This window comes from Giraffa tippelskirchi, chromosome 4, assembly GCF_054371585.1.
Source record: "Giraffa tippelskirchi isolate mGirTip1 chromosome 4, T2T-mGirTip1v1.2.pri, whole genome shotgun sequence".
Classification (NCBI taxonomy): domain Eukaryota; kingdom Metazoa; phylum Chordata; class Mammalia; order Artiodactyla; family Giraffidae; genus Giraffa; species Giraffa tippelskirchi.
Window position 1 is genome coordinate 163,074,786 of NC_137278.1, and position 20,095 is coordinate 163,094,880.

The window sequence follows — 20,095 nt, forward strand, 5'->3', positions numbered from 1 at the left end:
CAAGCAGAGTTCTCTTCCTATGAGTTTGCTTTGCAGAGAAGTCATAAATTGGGCAAGAAGAATGTTATATATTTTTAAATAGCTGTAAAGTCATTTTAAAAAACCCTTTCCTGAGGGGCAATTAGCAATATGATTCCAAGGACCAAAGAAATGCTCATGTCTTTTGTTCTGGCTAATTCCACTTCTAGAAATACATGCCAGGAAAATCAACATAGGTGTACCCAAAGACTTCTGTATAAATATGATGATAATCACTATTACTTTTATAAATAAAACCTGAACATAGTTTTAAAAATTAAACAATAGGTAATTGGGTAAGTAAATTAAGGTACAGTCACACAAATATTACGAAGCTATTGAAAATTATGCAGTTTTTAAACTGCTAAAAATTAGTAACTTAATTCAGTCAATGAGTGGATATTATGTGGCACCATTCCAAATTCTGACACACAGCAACAACCAAAACAAAAGGTCTTCCTTTATGGAACATATAGACTAGTTAAATGGTAAAATGTTTGATAAAATTTTACATGAAAAAAACAACAACCAAAACTATCATCCTGGAACAGAACCTCAGCAAAATAGCAGAGTGGCAACTCCAATCTCTGATCCCCTCAGAAATACTGAAAAACAAGCAGAAACTCCAGAATAAGAAAAGACAAATACTGTATGAAATAACCATTATATGAAATGTCCAGAATAGGCAAATCCATAAAGACAGGAAGTGACTAGAGGTTACCAGGGCCCAAGGGGAGAATACAGAGTTACTACTTACAACCAAGCTTCTGTTTGGGGTGATGGATACCTTTTACAAACAGGCCAACCTAGATAGCATATTTAAAAGCAGAGACATTACTTTGCCAACAAAAGTCCGTCTAGTCAAGGCTATGGTTTTTCCAGTGGTCATGTATGGATGTGAGAGTTGGACGGTAAAGAAAGCTGAGTGCCACAGAATTGATGCTTTTGAACTGTGGTGTTGAAGACTCTTGAGAGTCCCTTGGACTGCAAGGAGATCCAACCAGTCCATCCTAAAGGAGATCAGTCCTGGGTGTTCATTGGAAGGTCTGATGTTGAAGCTGAAACTCCAATACTTTGGCCACCTCATGCGAAGAGTTGACTTATTGGAAAAGACCCTAATGCTGGGTAGGATTGGGGGCAGGAGGAGAAGGGGACGACAGAGGATGAGATGGTTGGATGGCATCACCAACTCGATGGACATAGGTTTGGGTAGACTCCGGGAGTTGGTGATGGACAGAGAGGCCTGGCGTGCTGCGATTCATGGGGTCGCAAAGAGTCAGACATGACTGAGTGACTGAACTGAATTGAGTAGTAACAATTACACAACAAAGTAAATGTAATTAATGCCATAGAGTTGTTGATACACTTAAAAATTATTAAAATGGGACTTCCCTGGTGGTTCAGTGGCTAAGACTCCAGACTCCCAATACAGGTGGCCTGTGTGATCCCCGGTCAGGGAACTAGATCTATTGCAACTAAGACCCTGTGCAGCCAAATAAATAATTTTAAAAATCATTAAAATGCAAATTTTGTTGTTTGTGTTTTACCACACGATTTTGGAAATCACTACAATACTCCCAAAGGAGTAATAAAGGAACATTATGAACAATTCTATGATCACAGATTTGATAACTTAGATGAAATGGACCAAATACTTAAAAGATACAATCTACCAAAGCTCAAACAAGGAGAAATATATAATCTGAATAGCCTCTACTTATTAAATAATTTGAATCAATAAGTAATAACCTTCCAAATCAGAAAGCAACAGGCCCAGATGGGTTCACTGGTAAATTCTACCAAACATTCAAGGAAGAAATGACGCCAATTCTCTACAATTTCTTCCAGAAAAACAGAAGCAGAGTGAATACCTTCTAATTCATTCTATGAGAAAAACTACAAACCAATAACTTTCAAGAATATAGATGTGAAAATCCTCAGTGAAGTGTTATGAAATAAAACCTAACGATGAAAAAGAATCATATAACCAAGTGGGATTTATTCTGGATACATGTTTTTAAATGCTGGTTCAACATTCGAAAATCAATTAATGTAATCCATCATATTCATAGGCAAAAGAAGAAAAATCTTATGATCCTACCAGTAGATATAGGAAGAGTATTTGACAAAATTCAAAACCCATTTTTTTAATTTAAAATAAATAAATAAAAACCTCGGCAAATTAGGAATAGAAGGAAACTTCTTCAACCAAGGTATTTCCAGGTGAAATTAGACTAGTAAAGCAGCTTGCCCTCCTTCCTAAAGTAGATGAGCCTTATCTAATCAGTTGATGGCCTAAATAGAACAAAAAGCTGAGCATGAAAGAATATGCTCTGATCTGACTGCATTGAGCCATTAACACCAGTTATCCTGCCTTCAAATTTGAACTGAAACATCAGCTCTTCCTGGGTCTCTGTGCAGCCAGCTTTCAGGTAGGAACTACACCATTGGCTTCTCTGGTTCCTGGGCCTTTTGGAGCTACATCCCTGGCTCTCCTGGGTCTCCAGTTTTGCTAATGCAGATCCTGGAGACCTGTCAGCATCCACAATCCTGCGAGACAATTTCATATAATAAGTCTATTTCCATACACACACACACATGCCCACAAGCATGCATGTACATATATACATACATCCTATTGGTTTCATTTCTCTGAAGAACCCTAATATAATTACGTATCAACTAATGTCAACTAAACCTATGTATTTTCCATTAAGGTTCATTTTAGACACTGATCACTCAGCGGACCTTTCCATGTTTAGATATTAGGAAAAAAGTATCTCTCTGCATTCCCCCTCTTAGTGCCAGGCTCTATTCCAGGGGCTGAGGATACAGTGGTGAATAAGACAGAAACCCTCCTCCCACAGAGCTTATGTACTGGGGAGGGGAGAGAGAGAGATGTGACATTAAATACACACATAAACATTTTCAGGCTGAAACTAAGTACTATTTTAAAAAAGAAGAACATGGGACTATAGAAAACAGTGACCTAGCAAGAGGCTGCTCTAGGCTGGGTGGTGGGGAAGGCCATTCCAAGAAGGAGTTCCTGAGCTGAGACATGTGGAACATGGGGGTCTGTGGACGGTGCTCTACAGGCTGACAACAGTGCCAAGGTCCTAAGAGGGACACAAATCTGATGTGTTCAAGGAACAAAAAGAAGGTGAATGCCCCAATCCTGAGTCTCAACCTCAGGTAGGTTTGCAAGTATCTGCCCGGTTTTTGTGCCTTTACCACTGCCCTGAGAAGAACATGCCTAGGCTGGCCCGCTGGTCCCAGGAGGATGAAAGACATGTGGAGCAGAGCCAACCCAGAGGAGCCAACTCCCCTCCGATCTGCACAACCCAGAGAAGGAATAATTTTCATTTTAAGCCAGGGACTGGGACTTCCCTCTTGGTCCAGTGGTTAATAATCCGCCTGCCAATGCAGGGGACAGGGGTTCGATCCCTGGTCCAGAAGATCCCACATGCCTTAGGGCAGCTAAGCCCGTGTGCCACAACCACTGGAGCCCGCTTGCCCTAGAGCCTGTGCTCCTCAATAAGAGAAGCCACCACAACGAGAAGCCCATGCACCGCAACTGGAGTAGCCCTGCTCACCTCAGCTAGAGAAAGTTTGTGCACAGCAACAAAGACCCAGTGCGGCCAAAAATAAATAAATAATTTTAAAAGTCAACATGCAAAGCCTGACTCTGCACACCACACCCAGTAGGGCAGGATCTCCTGGATCCCTATTACGCCCCACAGTTTTCAGCTCCCAGCTCTCGGCCAGCCTGCAATTCACCCTCCGTGTTACCTCAGAACAACCGTTCTAAACACAGATCTGACTCATGGCTCTCTTGCTTAAAACCGTTTGAATGGTCCCCATTTTCTTCAGGAGGAATCCAAATTCTTTGGAGTCACTCTACAGGCAATTCCTAAACTGGCCGCCGCCTGCCTCTCCAGCATCACTCCCGGGTACGCTGCTGCGGCCCTTCGGAACTGTCGTGGTCCGGCGCAGGTTGGAAAAGAGTTTCCAGACATGAGACAGAATGAGAGGGAAATAAAGTTTATTAGAGTGGCAGACGCTGTTAGAACAGTGGGCCAGCTCAAGGGAGAACTGACAATGAACAGGGGTCCTTAGTCCACTTTTATACCCAGGGTACAAGGAGTAGGATAGGGGTCTTGTGGGTCATTTGCTGATTGGATGAGGCACATATACTGGGTGGGGGAAAGAGTAAGGCAAGTATCTTCTCCCTGTGCGGTAGGAGGGGAGAGAGGTTACACTGCTCAGGAGAACCTGAAATCCATTAATAGTTACCACATGGGGGAGGGAAGGACGATAAGGGTCTGGTTTTTCCGTTCCTGCATTCCAAGATCCTCCTTGGTTTTATCTGCTCTTTCGTCCCTGGGTCACCACAAGGACCACTTCTGTTCTAGAAGGTGAGAGTTACCTCTCATCCCACACCTTTACACCTAGGGCTTCCTTCACTTACAAGGGGGCTGGGGAGTAGCAAGGGGGCCCCCCTTTCTTCCCTCAGCCATCTCCTTCACCATCAAGCTCAGACGAAAAACTTCCCGACACCCAGGCCTAGCTCTTCGACTTAATTTACCACAGTGCATCTTAAGTTTGTCTGCTTGGCCTGACTGGACGGTTAGTTCCTCAACAGCAAAAAGAAAAGTAACCATCTTTGTGTCTTTAGGCAGTCCAGTACCTAGCCCAGGGTGAGGACCTCCACTGATCTCTGCTGAGTGAACGGACTCAGGAAAATTTGGTAAAGAAACTTTATCCAATTTAGAATTAGTCAAGAAACAGAAATGAAGTTAATGGAAAGAGGTAATGAAGGGGGGATAAACTAAAACCTAAAAGAAACAATTTTAGGAAGCAATTTTAAAGGGCACAACACCGTTTTTGGTCTGATCACAGAATTCGTTTAGTCTGATCACAGAATCACACCCTCCCCCAGCACAAGGGTGACTTAGATCTAACATTTCTGAAAGATCACTTTTTCCCTTGCTTAATTTAGTGTATGTATGAATCACACACAGGCTGACTAATCACCTGCTAAAGATACTGCATGTGGATCACAAGACTGAAGTAATCTAAAGACAGTAAGAACTTAAAAAGATATATTATTAATATAGATAACCAATCATAGCTATACTTGTTTGTTACATTTCATAAATAACTAGAATAACATAAGTTACTGTAAAGTGCAGGCTGTATTAAACTAATATGGCACTTGCCCCCTATGGTTTCATATCAACCACTATAAAGCAAACTCGGATGAAGAAATCACTTTTCTTTTCTACTCCATCTCTAAGAAAAGATTAATATACTCTTCTGTGACCTTGGACATCAGCTCAGAAGGTAGGTCCCCTGCTGTCTTACCGAGAGCATTGTAGTCAAGGGAACAACAGCGCTAGGATGTGGCACTTGGTATTTAATTAGCATTTACTGAGCACCCTGCACCAGGCACTATGCGAGGTGCCTCATATACTTGAGGCATCTCTTTTAAACCACCTTTCCTCACAGGCTCAATCACAATCAGTGAGCAAAAATAAATACTTGTAAGTACTCATTCAACCAATATTCACTGAGTACCTATAGTTAGGGTGTGGGAGGACAAATGAACTTGTCTGTCTTGCTTAGTTATATCCCAAGATGTCAGTGGAGTGTCTGGCACGTAATGAAGTATAAAAGGCCAGATGATTCTGCCTCCCAAATCTCTCAAATCTGTCCACTCCTCTCTATCTGCCCTCTACCAGCCTAGTCCAAGGCCCCTGACTGACTGCCCTGCAGCCATTCTTGTTCCTTCTAACTCAGGTTCTCCCAGCTTCAGCACTATCACATGTAGGGCCTGACAACTCTTTGCTGTGGGGGCTGTCCTGTCCATTACAGGATGCTGGACATCCTGTAATGGACAGGATCCCAGGCAGCATCCCTGGCCTTCACTCCTTAGATGCCAGTACACAGTAACCTTGAATGGTATCTACCAAGGGCTCGCAACAGGGCACCACCCATTGCACCAACCTCCCCTAGATCACACTTCCTCTTGCTCTCCAGCCTCATGGGCCTTGATTAACTTCAAGACCTTTGTGCTGTTTCCAAGCTGGGACACAACCAATGTCTGGGGCTGGACCATCTTTGCTTGGGGTGGGGGAGGTTGGGGAGAAGCTGTCCTGTGCATTGTAGAGTGTTAGCAACATTTCTAGCCTCTACTCGCTAAATGTCCCAGTCAGGACAACCCAAAATACCTCCAGACTTTGCCAAATGCCTCAGAGGGTGGGGGTCAGGCAGCAACATCATTCCCAGTTGAGAACCAATGGCCTAGAGCAGACTTGCTCTCCTCGGTCCTCTGCCTCCGTAACTCTGACCCTTCTGAGCTCCAATGATGTCAAGAAAGCCTCTCCTGACCCAGCCACGACAGGGTAGGTTCTCCTGAGGGTATCTCTCACAACACTCTCCCTTTCTAGAATTTTTCGCAAGTGTAAATAAATCGCATGTAATGTCTTACTGCACAACCAGGATATAAACTCCTTGTCTGCAGGAACCCGTGGGCTCTGTTCACTGCTCTGTGCCCGGGGGGCTGGCACCGTGCTGCAACAGAAATCTTCCAAACTAAATGATTTAAGTGCTTTGCTGGGGCACAGGGATTCCAAAATAAGAAAAGATAACATCTTTGTGTCCAGAACGCTGAGTGCAGAGACGGCGAATAAGTGTCATCTCCTGGTCAAGTTCAATCAATTGGTACCTGCACTGAGAAATTGTACATCTAAACATGTTTCTTCTAAGGCACCAGAATACAAGATACCATATTTCCAAGTGATGTGCAGGACCAAGATTCAAAGTTTCCTAAGGAGGTGGTTGACAAGTCATACAAATCATGGCAGCAAGGTTCAGAGAACAGCTTTCAGAAGCTGCTGGCATTCTGTTAATCCTGCTCCACCTCATCTAACGAAGAGGCGTAGAAGCCTCTTTCCTATCCAAGAAACCTCAAGTCAAGGAAAAAGACTCAATTAGGATCACCAAAGGTGGCAACCTCCAGTTCACGCAGTTGGGTAGCTGCAACATTTGCCTCACATCTGATATCAGAAAGTGAAAGTTGCTCAGTCATGTCCGACTCGGTGTGACCCCATAGACTATACAGTCCATGGAATTCTCCAGGCCAGAATACTGGAGTGGGTAGCCTTTCCCTTCTCCAGGGGATGTTCCCAACCCAGGGATTGAACCCAGGTTTCCCGCAATGCAGGTGGATTCTTTACCAACTGAGCTATCAGGGAAGCCCCTTCAGAGATCAGAATTGGCTACCTCAAAATATGGCACCTTGGCAAACTGAATACTTCAAGCTGAAGGAAGCTGAGAAACAGCAGATAAAAAGGATTTTCTGACCTTCCCCTGAAGCAGATCATAAAACTTTCCTTGAGAGGGACCCTCTCTACACAGGAAGGAGAAACCCTTATCTCCAAAGACAGAGGGATGCCACAAGGAATCTGAATGAACAGTCCACGTGTCTCAGAGGTCATATCCTACTTTGTCCTATTACATGTTCCCTCTACTCTCTGCTCTACATCAAACCTAGCTTTACATCACTCGGGTTTAACTGCTTCTTCAGTCTTCATTTCCTTATGAAGGCTCCAATGTCATGTAAACCTAACCTAAAATAAATGTGTATGCTTTTCTGTTGCTGATCTGTCTTTTGTTACAGAACTGAGAACTGAGAAAAGGAGAGGAAAAAGGCATCTTTCCTCTCTTACGAAGGATGAAGGTCTCTTGTGCAAGAGACATGGGCCGTGTACAAGAGAGTACTGTGGAGGTTCACCTTAGACCAGGTCTGTAGTCCCCTAGAGCAGCAGGCACTGAGATAAGGCCACAGTGTTGCCAGATTCCTGGGGGCTGAGGAAGGAGCAAGCAACCAGCCCAAAGAAAAGGATGTTAGCTCTCAGCAGAATAAAAGCAAGTGACAGTGCTCAGGGTGGGGTCTCTGAAGGATGCCTTTGAAAGCACTTGGAAAAGAATGAGCTTTGACACCAGCAAATCCCAAAGCAACAGCACCTGTTTAGGAAGGGCTTTCCGGCCCTCCATCCCAGTCCTCTAACCCAGAAACAGGTTCCTGGACAGAAAGAGAGAAACAACCCACGATGGCCTTCTTCAGTCATTGGCTTTCTACCTGGAGCAGGCCTGGGCCAGGGAGGCAAGAAGCTTCAACTTCAACAGGCTCAAAGGTCTGTTTGGACATGTGACTGCAGGCTTTTAATGCTGACCTGACACTATGTTTTGTCATCTGAAGCAACCACAGGACTTTTTCTTACTTAAGAGTGAGACAAGAGCAGGCTGAGTTAGGCCCACCAGAGGTCTCATCCAGGGGCAGAGGCAGAGCTAACCCTACAGGAAAGGGCAAGTGGGCGATAAAGATACCCGCCGGCTGTGCTCACCAACACGACAGTCACAGTCAGGAGCCCCCAGCGACACAGAACTATTCTTTCCCCGTGGAATTTCACCTTCTCATAACAGATCTTCAGGAAACGGGCCCCCACTTCACAGGAGGAATCAGATGGGTCAAAAAGCAATCTCTTCCTTCTTCCAAGGTATCTGTTAGGGGTGGCTCTATGATCCAACTGAGGTCAATTCCTGGAAAGGTTTGTTGAGGTCTTGGAGCAAGTTCTTCCTCTATGTTCCGAGAAAGCTCAGGAGCCAGAAGAATCCCACATCATTTAAAGGATCATTCTCCAGACGGAGGCAGTGAGGAGAAAGCACCAGGAGGAGTAAGCACCCTGTGTCACAGTGAGGTTATAGGGACATGGCTGGGACATGGCTGCAGGCAGCCAGGAGAAGGTACGCAGCCAGGCCTGGTAGCAAGGCACTGGAGGTGGGGAGCTGTTGCAGGAAGAAGCCAATTCTGACTCCATGTTGGAAAGTGTTTCTTTGACTTGCTTTTAGTTGCTGCTGTTGTTATAATCATAAAGGCCTGTCTCAAAGGACCCTGCCCCTGGGCCTGGCTGTTAAAGTACCTTTCTTCAACCCATAAAGAGATAATCTGACCACGCCCACCTGTGAATGGCCACAAAAAAAGAAGAGATTAACACACCCCTTTCCATAGCCTGGCCCTTCCTGGAGATGTTTTGCAAGACTGAAGACCCTTTTCACTTTACTTCCTCATTGCCTCTCCCTCTCTATTCTGCCTTTTGACTTCAGTTCCCCATTGCTTCTCTCTCCGCTCTGTAAAAGAACCCACATCCAGACCCCAACAAGGTGGTTCTTTTGAGTCTGCCATCTTCTCAGTCGGCTGGCTTTCCAAATAAAGTCGTATGCCTTGCCTCAACAGCTTGTCTCTCGGATTCACTGGCCTACCATGTGGTGAGCAGAGCAAGCCTGGACTTGGTAACAGTCAAAAGCATCAGTATGGGGGTCTGAAACATGACAACCCTGCCCAAGAGAAGACGGCCAAGGAGCAAAGCCTGGGGAGACCCAGCATTAAAGCCTGAGAAAGAACAGCGAGTGGAGAAGGAGAACAGAGCGGGCGTCTTCTTGAAGAAAGAGGGAGTGAGCATTTCCATATGTAGGGGGTGACAAATGCTGCAAAAAGGTTGGTTTAAGTTTTTCTCTCTTAATTTCCTACTTAATGTCATTAATAAGGTCAACACTATTTAGACCTCAAGAGTAAGTCAAGTTGAATACAACTATTACTCATTAAAAATATATATTGAATTGTTACTAAAAGATTATGAGGGCAAACTTGCAGTGTGTTTAACAAAACTCCACATTAATACGCCCATCCAAGAATACAAGTTTCACAAATAACAACGTGATATTGAAAATGAAAAACATGGTAATTCAACAACATGACATTAAAAATGAAAAACGGAAACAACCCACTTTCACATCTTCCAGAACAAGGTAAAGGGCTAAAGGCCATCACATTCACAGGGTCATTGTGTCCATGTTAAGGCCAGGGAAAGGGAATGGGCTTTGTCTCAGCCAGTCTAGAACATCTGCTGCTCTGGCCTTTTTTTTGATAGCAGCCTCCTGATTTCACTCTGGGGAGCCCCTCTCACTTCACCTGGTTTAGTTGAAACTGACAGTCCCACCTATAACCGGAGCTCCAGGGATGATCCAGGTGGTTAACGAGGGCACAAGGGCACTCACTCCCCAGCTAGGCAGGCCGTCCTGGGTCTAGCTGGCACTGATGAGGAAGGTTACTAAATTGGAAGACTAGCTGCTGGAGTTGCTGCCAGCAACCCTGGCTCCCATACGGGGAGGGCCTGTCAGAACTAAACTCACTAAACCCTGCAGAGCAGGAACAAAGAGTACTGATGATAACATTCGAGCACCTCGATCTGATCCTGCCAGAAATTTCACCCTATATTTTTCAATTACCTGAATCAAAAAACTACCTTTTTTCCTAACCCAGGTCTGAGGTGGGATTCTCTCACTTGCAACCAAGTGCTGCTGGCTAACACCAGTGACAATTTTAAACCCCTAATAATTCAAAAAGAATAGGCTCCTGCCTCCTTGTAACAGTCTCAACTTCTAGAATGTTTCGACCCGTAATTCTCTTCCCCTCCTCTGATTTTCTAAGCCATTACTGTGTACCTACTCAGGCATTCAATTACCTACTCTCTTATATTGTTACTCATAGGTGTATCATGGCCTCATCTCAACCTGACAAAGATGGCCAAGGATGAGCTGTACAAAATTCTTCATATCTGACAGTATCTTCCACCATGTAGGGTACAACCTGATCAATCATGTCTGAGAAATAAAAGGCAAGTACAGACGACCTGCAACAGAGTAGAAAACTTACCTTTACTGGAAATGAGCTTAAAGAGATGTTGGTTAAGATCACCCCAATTCATTCATTCACCCATCAAGCATTTATCTGGCACCTACCGGGTACCAAGCACTTTTGAGGTGCTAAGATTACAGCAGGGAAAAATGACAAAGTCTCTGCTTTGACAGTGAAAGTATGTATCTCTTCCAAACCCCTCAAAAGAAAGATACCATTTAAAGAGGCTCAGTACGGGAATTCCTTGGCCATCCAGTGTTAGGATTCCGTGCTTTAGATGCCAAGCACAGATGCAATCCCTGGTTGGGGAACTAAGATCCTGCAACCCTCATGGCATGGCCAAAAACAGGCTCAATGCAGCCACTGGCATTTTTTCTATAGCACAAACTCTATTACATTATAATTCATGCTTCCCCATGTGAAACATCCAATAAATGTAAATTCACAGAACATTAAAGAAAAAAGGGTGTCAGAAATCCAGTCTAGAAGTTTTAAACCGTTTTTAATAATGAAAGTCTTCTCCACCCCCAAAAGGAATCTACACAAAGCAGTACCACTGAGGGTCAGTTTATGGTGGAGCTAGAACCAGGCCAGACAGAGGGTGCCTCCCAGTTGTGAGGCCAGGTTCTTGTAACTTCACCTACTTCTTGCCTTTGGCAAAGAACACACTCAAAATGTATCTGTTTAATGAGGGAGCTAATCAAATACAAACATAACTAATTTCTTTCTTGAAACTGAGCCAGTATGAGAAACTGGAGTTGGACCCAGTTTTCAGTCTTCTTTTTCCCTGAACAGTATCTAACTAATTCAAAATTGTGATAGAAGGCAGGTGAGCAAAAGAGAAGGCGAGAGGCCAGGGAAAAGCTACTGCCCTACACGGGCAGATTCTATCTGAACTTGTCTGACTTCCTCATTGAAGTTCATTTTCGGATACTTCTTTGTTTTCATACTTAGGAATATATCACTTCCTTAGACACGTAAAGGAAGTGATATATTTTATACCCACGCATGTATACTGATACTCACATACCCAGAGGTGATCTATAACCCTTTATTCACAATCTGAAAATCCAAAAAGCTCTCAACACTGTAGATCTTTATCTGGCAGCAAAACCTGACCTGACTTCATTTGGTGGCAAAACCTGACCTAAACTGACTTGAAGTTATTTATAGTCTTTATTTTCCTCACTGACTGTGAATACTCACACATTTCATTCTGAAAGATATGGAGGTAATTCAGTAGAATTTTCAGATATGGGATTGTGGATTTGTATATAAAATGTACTAAATAATGATGCTGACCCTGAAACAACATCTTTTACTTCAAAAGCAAGTGTTCAAGTCTACACAGGGACTTCCCTGGTGGTCCAGTGGTTAAGACTACACTTCCACTGAAGGAGGCACAGGTTTGATCCCTGGTCGGGGAACCAAGATCCCACATGCCACCTGGCATGGCCCAAAAAATATAGTCTACACAATATCAACAGAGGACAAACACTTAACATCAGAAGTCTCTGAGCTAAAAGGGATAATCATTCACTTATAGATGAGGAAACTGAGGCTCCCACAGGCCACATGTCTTGCCTAGATCAACTAGTTTACCTGCTACCATCACCTAACGCAATGCACTTCAGTGGACACTGGTCCCTATCCAGAGGGCCCTCCCTGTGGGTTTGGATCGGGTTCTGCTTTTGTTCAGAGTTCCCAAGGTCTCTCTAGAAAGTACCTGACTCAATTTAAAGGGAAAATAAAAATATATGTTTTTAATACTTCCCTCCCTCAATTCCATTTCTCTTCCTAAAAATTTGGACGAGTGTACAAATGGCTTATCAAAAGGTAGCAGCCAATACCACTTACCTGAGAGGGAAAAAAGTGATGAGTTCATAATTAACAATGATCTTCTTCATCCTTCTACCCATTACAATTAGTGAAGCTATTATTAAGTTGGTAATATTAACTATATTGGCTTTCCAGGTGACTCAGTGGTAAAAAATCTGCCAAGCAGGAGAGGTGGGTTTGATCCCTGGGTTGGGGCTATACCCTGCAGAAGGAAATGGCAACCAACACCACTCTCCTTCCTTGGGAAATCCCATGGACAGAGGAGTCTGGTGGGCTACAGTCCAAGGGGTCACAGAGTCACAACTGAGAAACTAAACCACCACCACCACCATTAACTGTATTATGAGTGTATTCTACTTCAAAGATCTGTTTCAAATTAAGTACTAAGGGTATAAGATAGTTGATGACAATAAAAAAAAGCAGCTGTGGTTCTACCACTTAATGAGAGCCTGTCATGTGCCAGGAACTGAAAGGTCTTTTGCAGACAAGACTTATTTGATCCTCACTATTCTCAGGCGGCGCTAGTGGTAAAGAACCTGACCTGCCTGCCAATGCAGGAGAAGGAAGAGATGGGGGTTTGATCCCTGGGTCAGGAAGATCCCCTGAGGAGGGCATGGGAACCCACTCCAGGCAGTATTCATGCCTGGAGAATCTCATGGACAGAGGAGCCTGGCAGGCTACAGACCATGAGGTCACAAAGAGTAAAGCGACCTAGCATGCATGCATGAACTCTATGAAGAAAGTAATCCTGCCTTCTTTTTAAAGATGAGGAAGCTGAAGATTGGAAAGGTTAAGTATCTTTTTGAAGATCATACAAGGGATAGCACAGGCTATTTGAGAAACCATAGACACTAGCTTAAGACTTCCAAACTTTAATATGTGGCCATTTCTAGACTTTCTTTTGGTAAATAAATAACCAGGTGTGGAACACATAAAATTTAAAACTTAAAAGTACTCAGGCCAAAATAATCTTGATAGGGCCTACATGGGGTCTCATTGATAAGATGGCTCTTTATGTCAACCTTGCAAAAGAAGAATAAAATCAGTGATCTGTGAGACTGACCAAATTGCCCAAATGGCATCCTGTTATCTCACTGGCACTTATCTTCTCAAAGCTGCAAGACCACCAGATCTCAGACCTCCAGCTACGTGACCATCCCTTCAGAGAATTTTTCATTGGTGGGGTATAAGAAGGACTCTGTCAGAAAGGGAGAACGCTGGTTCTCTTTAAGAGCCAGTCACCCTCTCTTTTCCCTCTAATAAATTTCCTTTTCTTGCCTGACTACCAGGCTCGCTCTCTTTTTCTCTGCACTCGCCTTACATTCTGGTGCTGAAACCCAGGAGGGAAGATCCACCGCAAGTGGGCAGTCCTCTCCCTTGGACTTTGCCGAGAAACTGAGATGAGCTCCGGGATGGGACTCTCCACTTGCCTTGCTGGACTGACATCCACACACCGGCCCACATTTCATCCATTGGTTACAAGGATAAGTGAAATCTTATTCCCTCGGATCCTCTCTCTCGCCTCTTACCAAGCCCTAGCGCTAGGCGGGAGGATCCCCATGGCCCTCAGGCCCTCGGAGGGCGCTCAAAGCAGACTATTACTACTCTCTGAGAAAGTTCTGAGAATGGGGACGCCTTTTCTCTCGGACCTTTCTCCTTGCTTTCTCCCGCCCTTGTCTAACCTCCCTATTCGGTTGCAATGGGAAATTCTCAATCCCAGCCCTCAAAATCTACTCCTCTAGGATGCCTTCTCTGAAACCTAAAAGCTTTGGGCTTCCAAGGGGAGATAAGACCAAAAAGACTTATTTACTATTCTAACACTGTTTGGTAACAGGTCCCAATGGTCAGAAAACGGAACTCTTGATTATAATACTCTATGGGACCTCGATAACTTCTGCTGCCGCAATGGCAAGTGGTTAGAAATCCCTTATGTTCAGGCTTGCTTTGCTCTTTGCTCTCGACCCTCTGTGAATTCTGTTCTACTTCTCAAATACTCCTAGTCCACTCTGGGCCACATCCTCGTAATACAATGTCTCCCGATCCCTGTTCAGACTTTTCTTTTTCTTCCTTCAACCTTTCTGACCACAGCCCACCCCCTATCGCTCCCAATGCCCTTGCAGCCACTCCAGATCAAGTTCCACAACCTCCACCTTATGTCCCCTCCTCCCTCCCTCTTTCTCAAGCCACAGCTCCCAACCCCACTCCCTAGCCTGGGCCTGAGAAAAGCTCTGAGACCTCAGCTCCACCCTCTACCCTGAGGGTCCCAAGGCTTTACTGTGACCTCCCTAGATCCCCTCCCTGTACCCAGTCCAAACAACTTTAAAATAGGAAACTTCACCGCAGGACCCCACTCCCTCCCCTGCCCTCCTCCTCCTTTTACAGGAAGTAGCTGGAGCAGAAAGCATTGTCCGGGTTCACGTCCCCTTGTCCCTCACCCATTCTCCCTCACCCATCTATCTCAGATGAAAAGTGTCTTGGCTCCTTCTCCTCAGACACAGATATTTACCTAAAAGAATTCAAGTATCTTACCCAGTCTTATGACTTAAACTGGCATGATATTTGCATCATACTTTTCTCCACTCTTCTCCCAGAAGAGAAGGAACGAGTATGGCAAGCCTCTCAGGCGCATGCTGATGAGATACACAGGACAGATGACACTAAGCCTGTAGGGGTGACATCTGTCCCCCGAGAAGATCCCAACCGGGATTATCAGGCAGAGAGACCTGGACAAGCAGCCCGTAATCACATGGTTTCTTGCCTCATTGTGTGCCTTCAAAAGGCAGGGCATAAAGCCATTAACTTTGATAAGCTCCGGGAAATAATTCAAGGGCTAGATGAAAACCCAGCACAATTTCTAGCCAGGTTAATGGAAGCGCTACAAAAATATACAAAATTAGACCCCACTTCAGCAGGGGGCACCATTGTCCTTAACACCCATTTTATCTCCCAGTCGTCCCCAGATATCTGAAAGAAACTAAAAAAGGCAGAAGGCGGCCCTCAAACCCCTCAACGAGACCTTTTAAATTTAGCCTTTAGGATTTTCAATAACCGGTAAGAACAGGCAAAGCTAGAGAAGGCCCAACGAGATCAGGCCAAATACCACCTTTTAGCCACTGCCCTACATGGCTCCAAGCCTCCATCAACCAACAAAGAAAGGAAGCCACCTGGGCCCTGCTTCAAATGTGGCAAAGAAGGCCACTGGGACCGCTCATGCCTAAAGCCGAGGCCCCCTCCAGGTCCATGTCCCAGCTGTGGCATAAAGGGACATTGGAAGGTCGACTGCCCAAATCCCCCTCCAAGGATCTGGACATCCCCTCCTGGTCCTAGGCAGGAATCCTCCGACTCAGCTCTGCCCAGCCTCCTCGGACTCTCCGCTTTAGACTGAAGGTGCCCAGGGCCCCAGGCCCCGACTCTCATCACCTCTACGGAGCCCAGGGTAACTCTTACAGTGGCAGGTAAGCCTATTTCCTTTCTCATTGACACGGGGGCCACTTACTCTGCTATGCCTGCCTACTCCGGAAAAACCAAGGTCTCTCAGGTCTCTGTTATGGGGGTTGATGGTTTAATATCTACACCACAAATAACCGAGCCTCTACCTTGCACACTTCAAGATACCCCATTTTCCTACTCTTTTCTCATACTCCCAAAATGCCCCACTCCTATTCTTTGGAGAGACCTTCTCTCAAAATCCAAAGTCTCAATTACTATCCCAAGCCCACCCTCTGATCTAGCCTGGTTACTGCTCCTTAACACCCACCACTTCTGACATTTGTCTACAACAACAGGCTCCTTTCTGTTTTTCCAGACAAAACTCTATGAACAATTCTTACCCCCAACTAGGAACTATACCTCCACACCTCTGTAATCATACTTCACTTCTCTCCTTCCCTTCAGGCAGATCTGTCTATCATGTCTCAGGAACTGCAGGACATTCTCTTACTTTCTCAGGGAGACTCCCTTCTGCATATGGCGTAAATACTCCTCTTGTAGGGGCTACACTGGTGAGTTCACTGTCAGTTTCAGAGACTACTAACCATTTCCCAGAAAGACTCCTATTTGCTATCGATTTCACCTGTTATCTTCTTACTCCTGGAATATTTTTCTTATGTGGAATCACTACTTGTTTATGTCTTCCCACTAACTGGACAGGAACATGCATCCTGGTATATCTGGCCCCAGATATTTCTATTGCTCCTAACAGTCAGACCCTTCCTATCCCACTAACTCATAACTGACCCAGACGGGCAATTCGATTCATTCCTCTATTAATCGGTTTAAGAATAGCCGCTGGGATTGGGACAGGGACTGCAGGACTCACAACCTCTTTTAATTACTATCAAAGCCTTTCTAAAGACCTCCCTGACAGCCTAGAAGAAATAGCTAACAGCCTTTTCACTATCCAAAACCAGTTAGACCCAAAACCATCCGTGGTCCTCCAAAACAGAAGAGGATTAGACCTCCTCACAGCAGAAAAAGGAGGCCTATGCCTATTTTTGGAGGAAGCCTGCTGTTTGTACACCAATAAATCAGGCATTGTAAAGGAAGCAGCAAGAAATCTGACCAACAGGGACTGGAGAATACATCAACACCTCAGTAATTCACAGGAAAACTGGTTAAGCAATTGGAATTGGATGCTCTGGGTCCTACCTTTTCTGGGCCCTCTCCTTCTACTTACCCTTATTCTAACTTTCAGCCCATGTTTAATGCGTCTTTTTTCAAAATTTCTTCAGGACCATTTAGAAGCCTTCACCAACTGAACTATCCATGAGCTATTTCTAACTCAGATTATCAAAAACTTCAACCCCACACAAATCCCCTTGACTCGCATTCCAGCCTTTTCTTACCCCCACAAAGTCCCTGTCCTGCAGGAAGCAGTTACAGATGACTGACCTTCGGCCCTTATCCTAAATCAACAGGCTGGAATGATAGGGCCTACATGGGGTCTCATTGATAAGATGGCTCTTTATGTCAACCTTGCAAAAGAAGAATAAAATCAGTGATCTGTGAGACTGACCAAATTGCCCAAATGGCATCCTGTTATCTCACTGGCGCTTATCTTCTCAAAGCTGCAAGACCACCAGATCCCAGACCTCCAGCTACGTGACCATCCCTTCAGAGAATTTTTCATTGGTGGGGTATAAGAAGGACTCTGTCAGAAAGGGAGAACGCTGGTTCTCCTTAAGAGCCAGTCACCCTCTCTTTTCCCTCTAATAAATTTCCTTTTCTTGCCTGACTACCCGGCTCGCTCTCTTTTTCTCTACACTCGCCTTACAAATCTTCTATCAGCAATAGGACACAACTAGGTATACATACGATCACTGTATTAAAGCACAATACATGAAACAAAACAGAACAGCAGGTGGTATAATATTAGGTACATATTTAACGCTTAGAGGTCTGGGTCGCCTTCTCAACCCTTACTTAATAAGACTTATTTTCATCAGCCCGTAGACCAAGAACTACTAAAACTGGAAACCTGGAAATTGTCCCATATAATTTATTCATTCATCAGGCAAATATTTAGACTGTATACTCTGGCATTACCTTGCACAGCGCCTAGTCACAGTGCTTAAAGACAGCACCCTCTCTATGGAGCCCAGAATCCAGCATGAGTCCAGACTTCATGCTGGAAATGTATATATATTCTGTGTACACAGCAAACATATAATGTGGCATTTCTGAGCAGCATTCTGTTCATTTTAAAACGTTTTGCAACCTCTTAACCCCCCCTAAAAAACATATATATGTTAAAACAAAGAGATGGATTTCTAACAACCTGAAAACACAACTTTCTTCCAGTTGCTACGGCCACATTTTAAAATGGGGTGTTCTCTAAAATCACATCCAGGTACACTTTCAGTTCTCACCTACTCATAGTCTCCTACACATTTGTTTATAACAAAGAATACCGTATTGGATGGTCAATCGTGAAATAACTACGCATCCTCAACCAAAGGGCTGTTTCACTCAAGAAAATGTTTAAAGTCCATATCCAGAGGGGCACAAAAATCTATTAAACACGGGTGTTTCCACCTGCCAAACCAGTTGCTTGGACCCTCTGGGGTTTACAGTCACACCCAGTTACTTTATGCATTATCAGCAGATTAGGAAAGGTTGGGCTTGTGTGATCCAGAATCTAAGTTATTAGCATATCCCATGACCTGAAGGCTTGTGCTGGTTCCCAAGAGATCGGGTGCTGGAGTCCAAGATGGTTAGGGGAGTCATGGTCACATGAAGGGGCCCTAACCTCAGCTGATCTCATGATGGAGAAGGGCACGGAGCTGTCAGGGGCGCTCCCACATCAGTGTATGTCCATCTACCAGTACAGCCTCTAAAGGTTAACAGATTAAGCTGTCTCAAATAAGAGAGCAAAAATGTAAGGAAAAATACACCTTTCACGTGTAAGTCCTTTAAATTTGGGGCCAGTACAGTCTCCCCACAGCAAAATCACGGGCCAAGAAAACACCCCTCTTGCGCAAAGTTTTGAGATCCGGGAAGAAACGGAATTAAGAATATAAAGCGCCTCTGTAAAGGGAAAAGGTTATAAGGGTGAGGCTAGAGGAGGAAGCCGCAGGAGGGGCAAGGTGAAATTCAGGAACTCTGGGTCCCGGGAGGGGGGCTGCGTGCAGAACAAGGCCTTAGGGAGAAAGTCAAGTGACTCGGGGACCCTGCTGAAGGCACCTGGAGGGAAAAGGATTCGGCAGGAGCGCGGATCTTCCAAACTGTCGGGAGGCGAGATCTGGACCCCAGATGCTGAAGCCGCAGCCCGGAGAGGAGCTCTGAGCTGGCGGCGCCCCCGAGGGAAGGGCAGGCGCTGGGCTCATCCCTGTGTCTGCAGGGAGGATGGGGAGGCTAGAGTGCAGCGCGCCGGGGCCGGGACACCGCGCGGTCGTGCCGGTCCAGGGAGCCCTTGCAAGGGCTCCCGCGCCGCTACTCACCTCTCCGAACTGGAAGGCGGAGACGATGGTGACAACGACGCCCACGAAACAGACGTAGAGCCCATACCTGTGGGACAGGCAGGTATAGGTCTGTCTCTGCAAGAGCTTGAGCAGCATCACCCCGGCCGCCGCCACGCCGCGCCGCGCCCGGGGAGTCGGAGACACCGCCGCTGCCGCCTCAACGAGCCGCCATTCCGCGGCCCCCGCAGGGCCGCCGCGCTCAGGTCACAGCCTCCGGCCGCAGCGCATTGCCGCTCCGGGGACCGACGCCCGCTCGGCTCCACGCCGCGGCCGCCGCTTCCGGGAGCCGAGAGCCCACGCCCTCCGCGCGGCGGAGGCGGTCGCGCGGCCCGCAAGGCAGCCGGCGCCGCCGCAGTCTAGCCGGGTTAGAGACGGCGGCGGCAGCGGCGGCGGCCGGGCCGGCAGCGCCACCGGGAGGGCGGAGGGGCGTAGGACAGGCTCGAGCCCCCGCGACTGCGCATGCACGATGCCCTCTTCGGGCCTGGCAGGGATCTTTCCGACTGAGTCTTGCCGGCGACCA

General features: G+C 45.8%; 1 protein-coding gene across 6 annotated transcripts in view; it reads right to left on the reverse strand.

The window, feature by feature from the left end:
• GNPTAB (N-acetylglucosamine-1-phosphate transferase subunits alpha and beta) overlaps positions 1 to 19,863 on the reverse strand; it is an 80,890-nt gene extending 61,027 nt beyond the window's left edge. For 4 of the 6 annotated variants that reach the window (XR_014083452.1, XM_081595546.1, XM_081595551.1 and 1 more), the window contains exon 1: positions 19,555 to 19,863. Coding sequence is in view for 2 of the 6 variants with exons in the window: in XM_081595546.1 (XP_081451672.1) it covers positions 19,555 to 19,671 (117 nt within the window). In the remaining 4 variants the exon portion in view is untranslated. The remainder of the gene's footprint in view (positions 1 to 19,554) is intronic. The other 2 variants (XM_081595550.1, XM_081595547.1) reach the window with 1 other exon arrangement.
• Between the last annotated feature and the right edge of the window lie 232 nt (positions 19,864 to 20,095).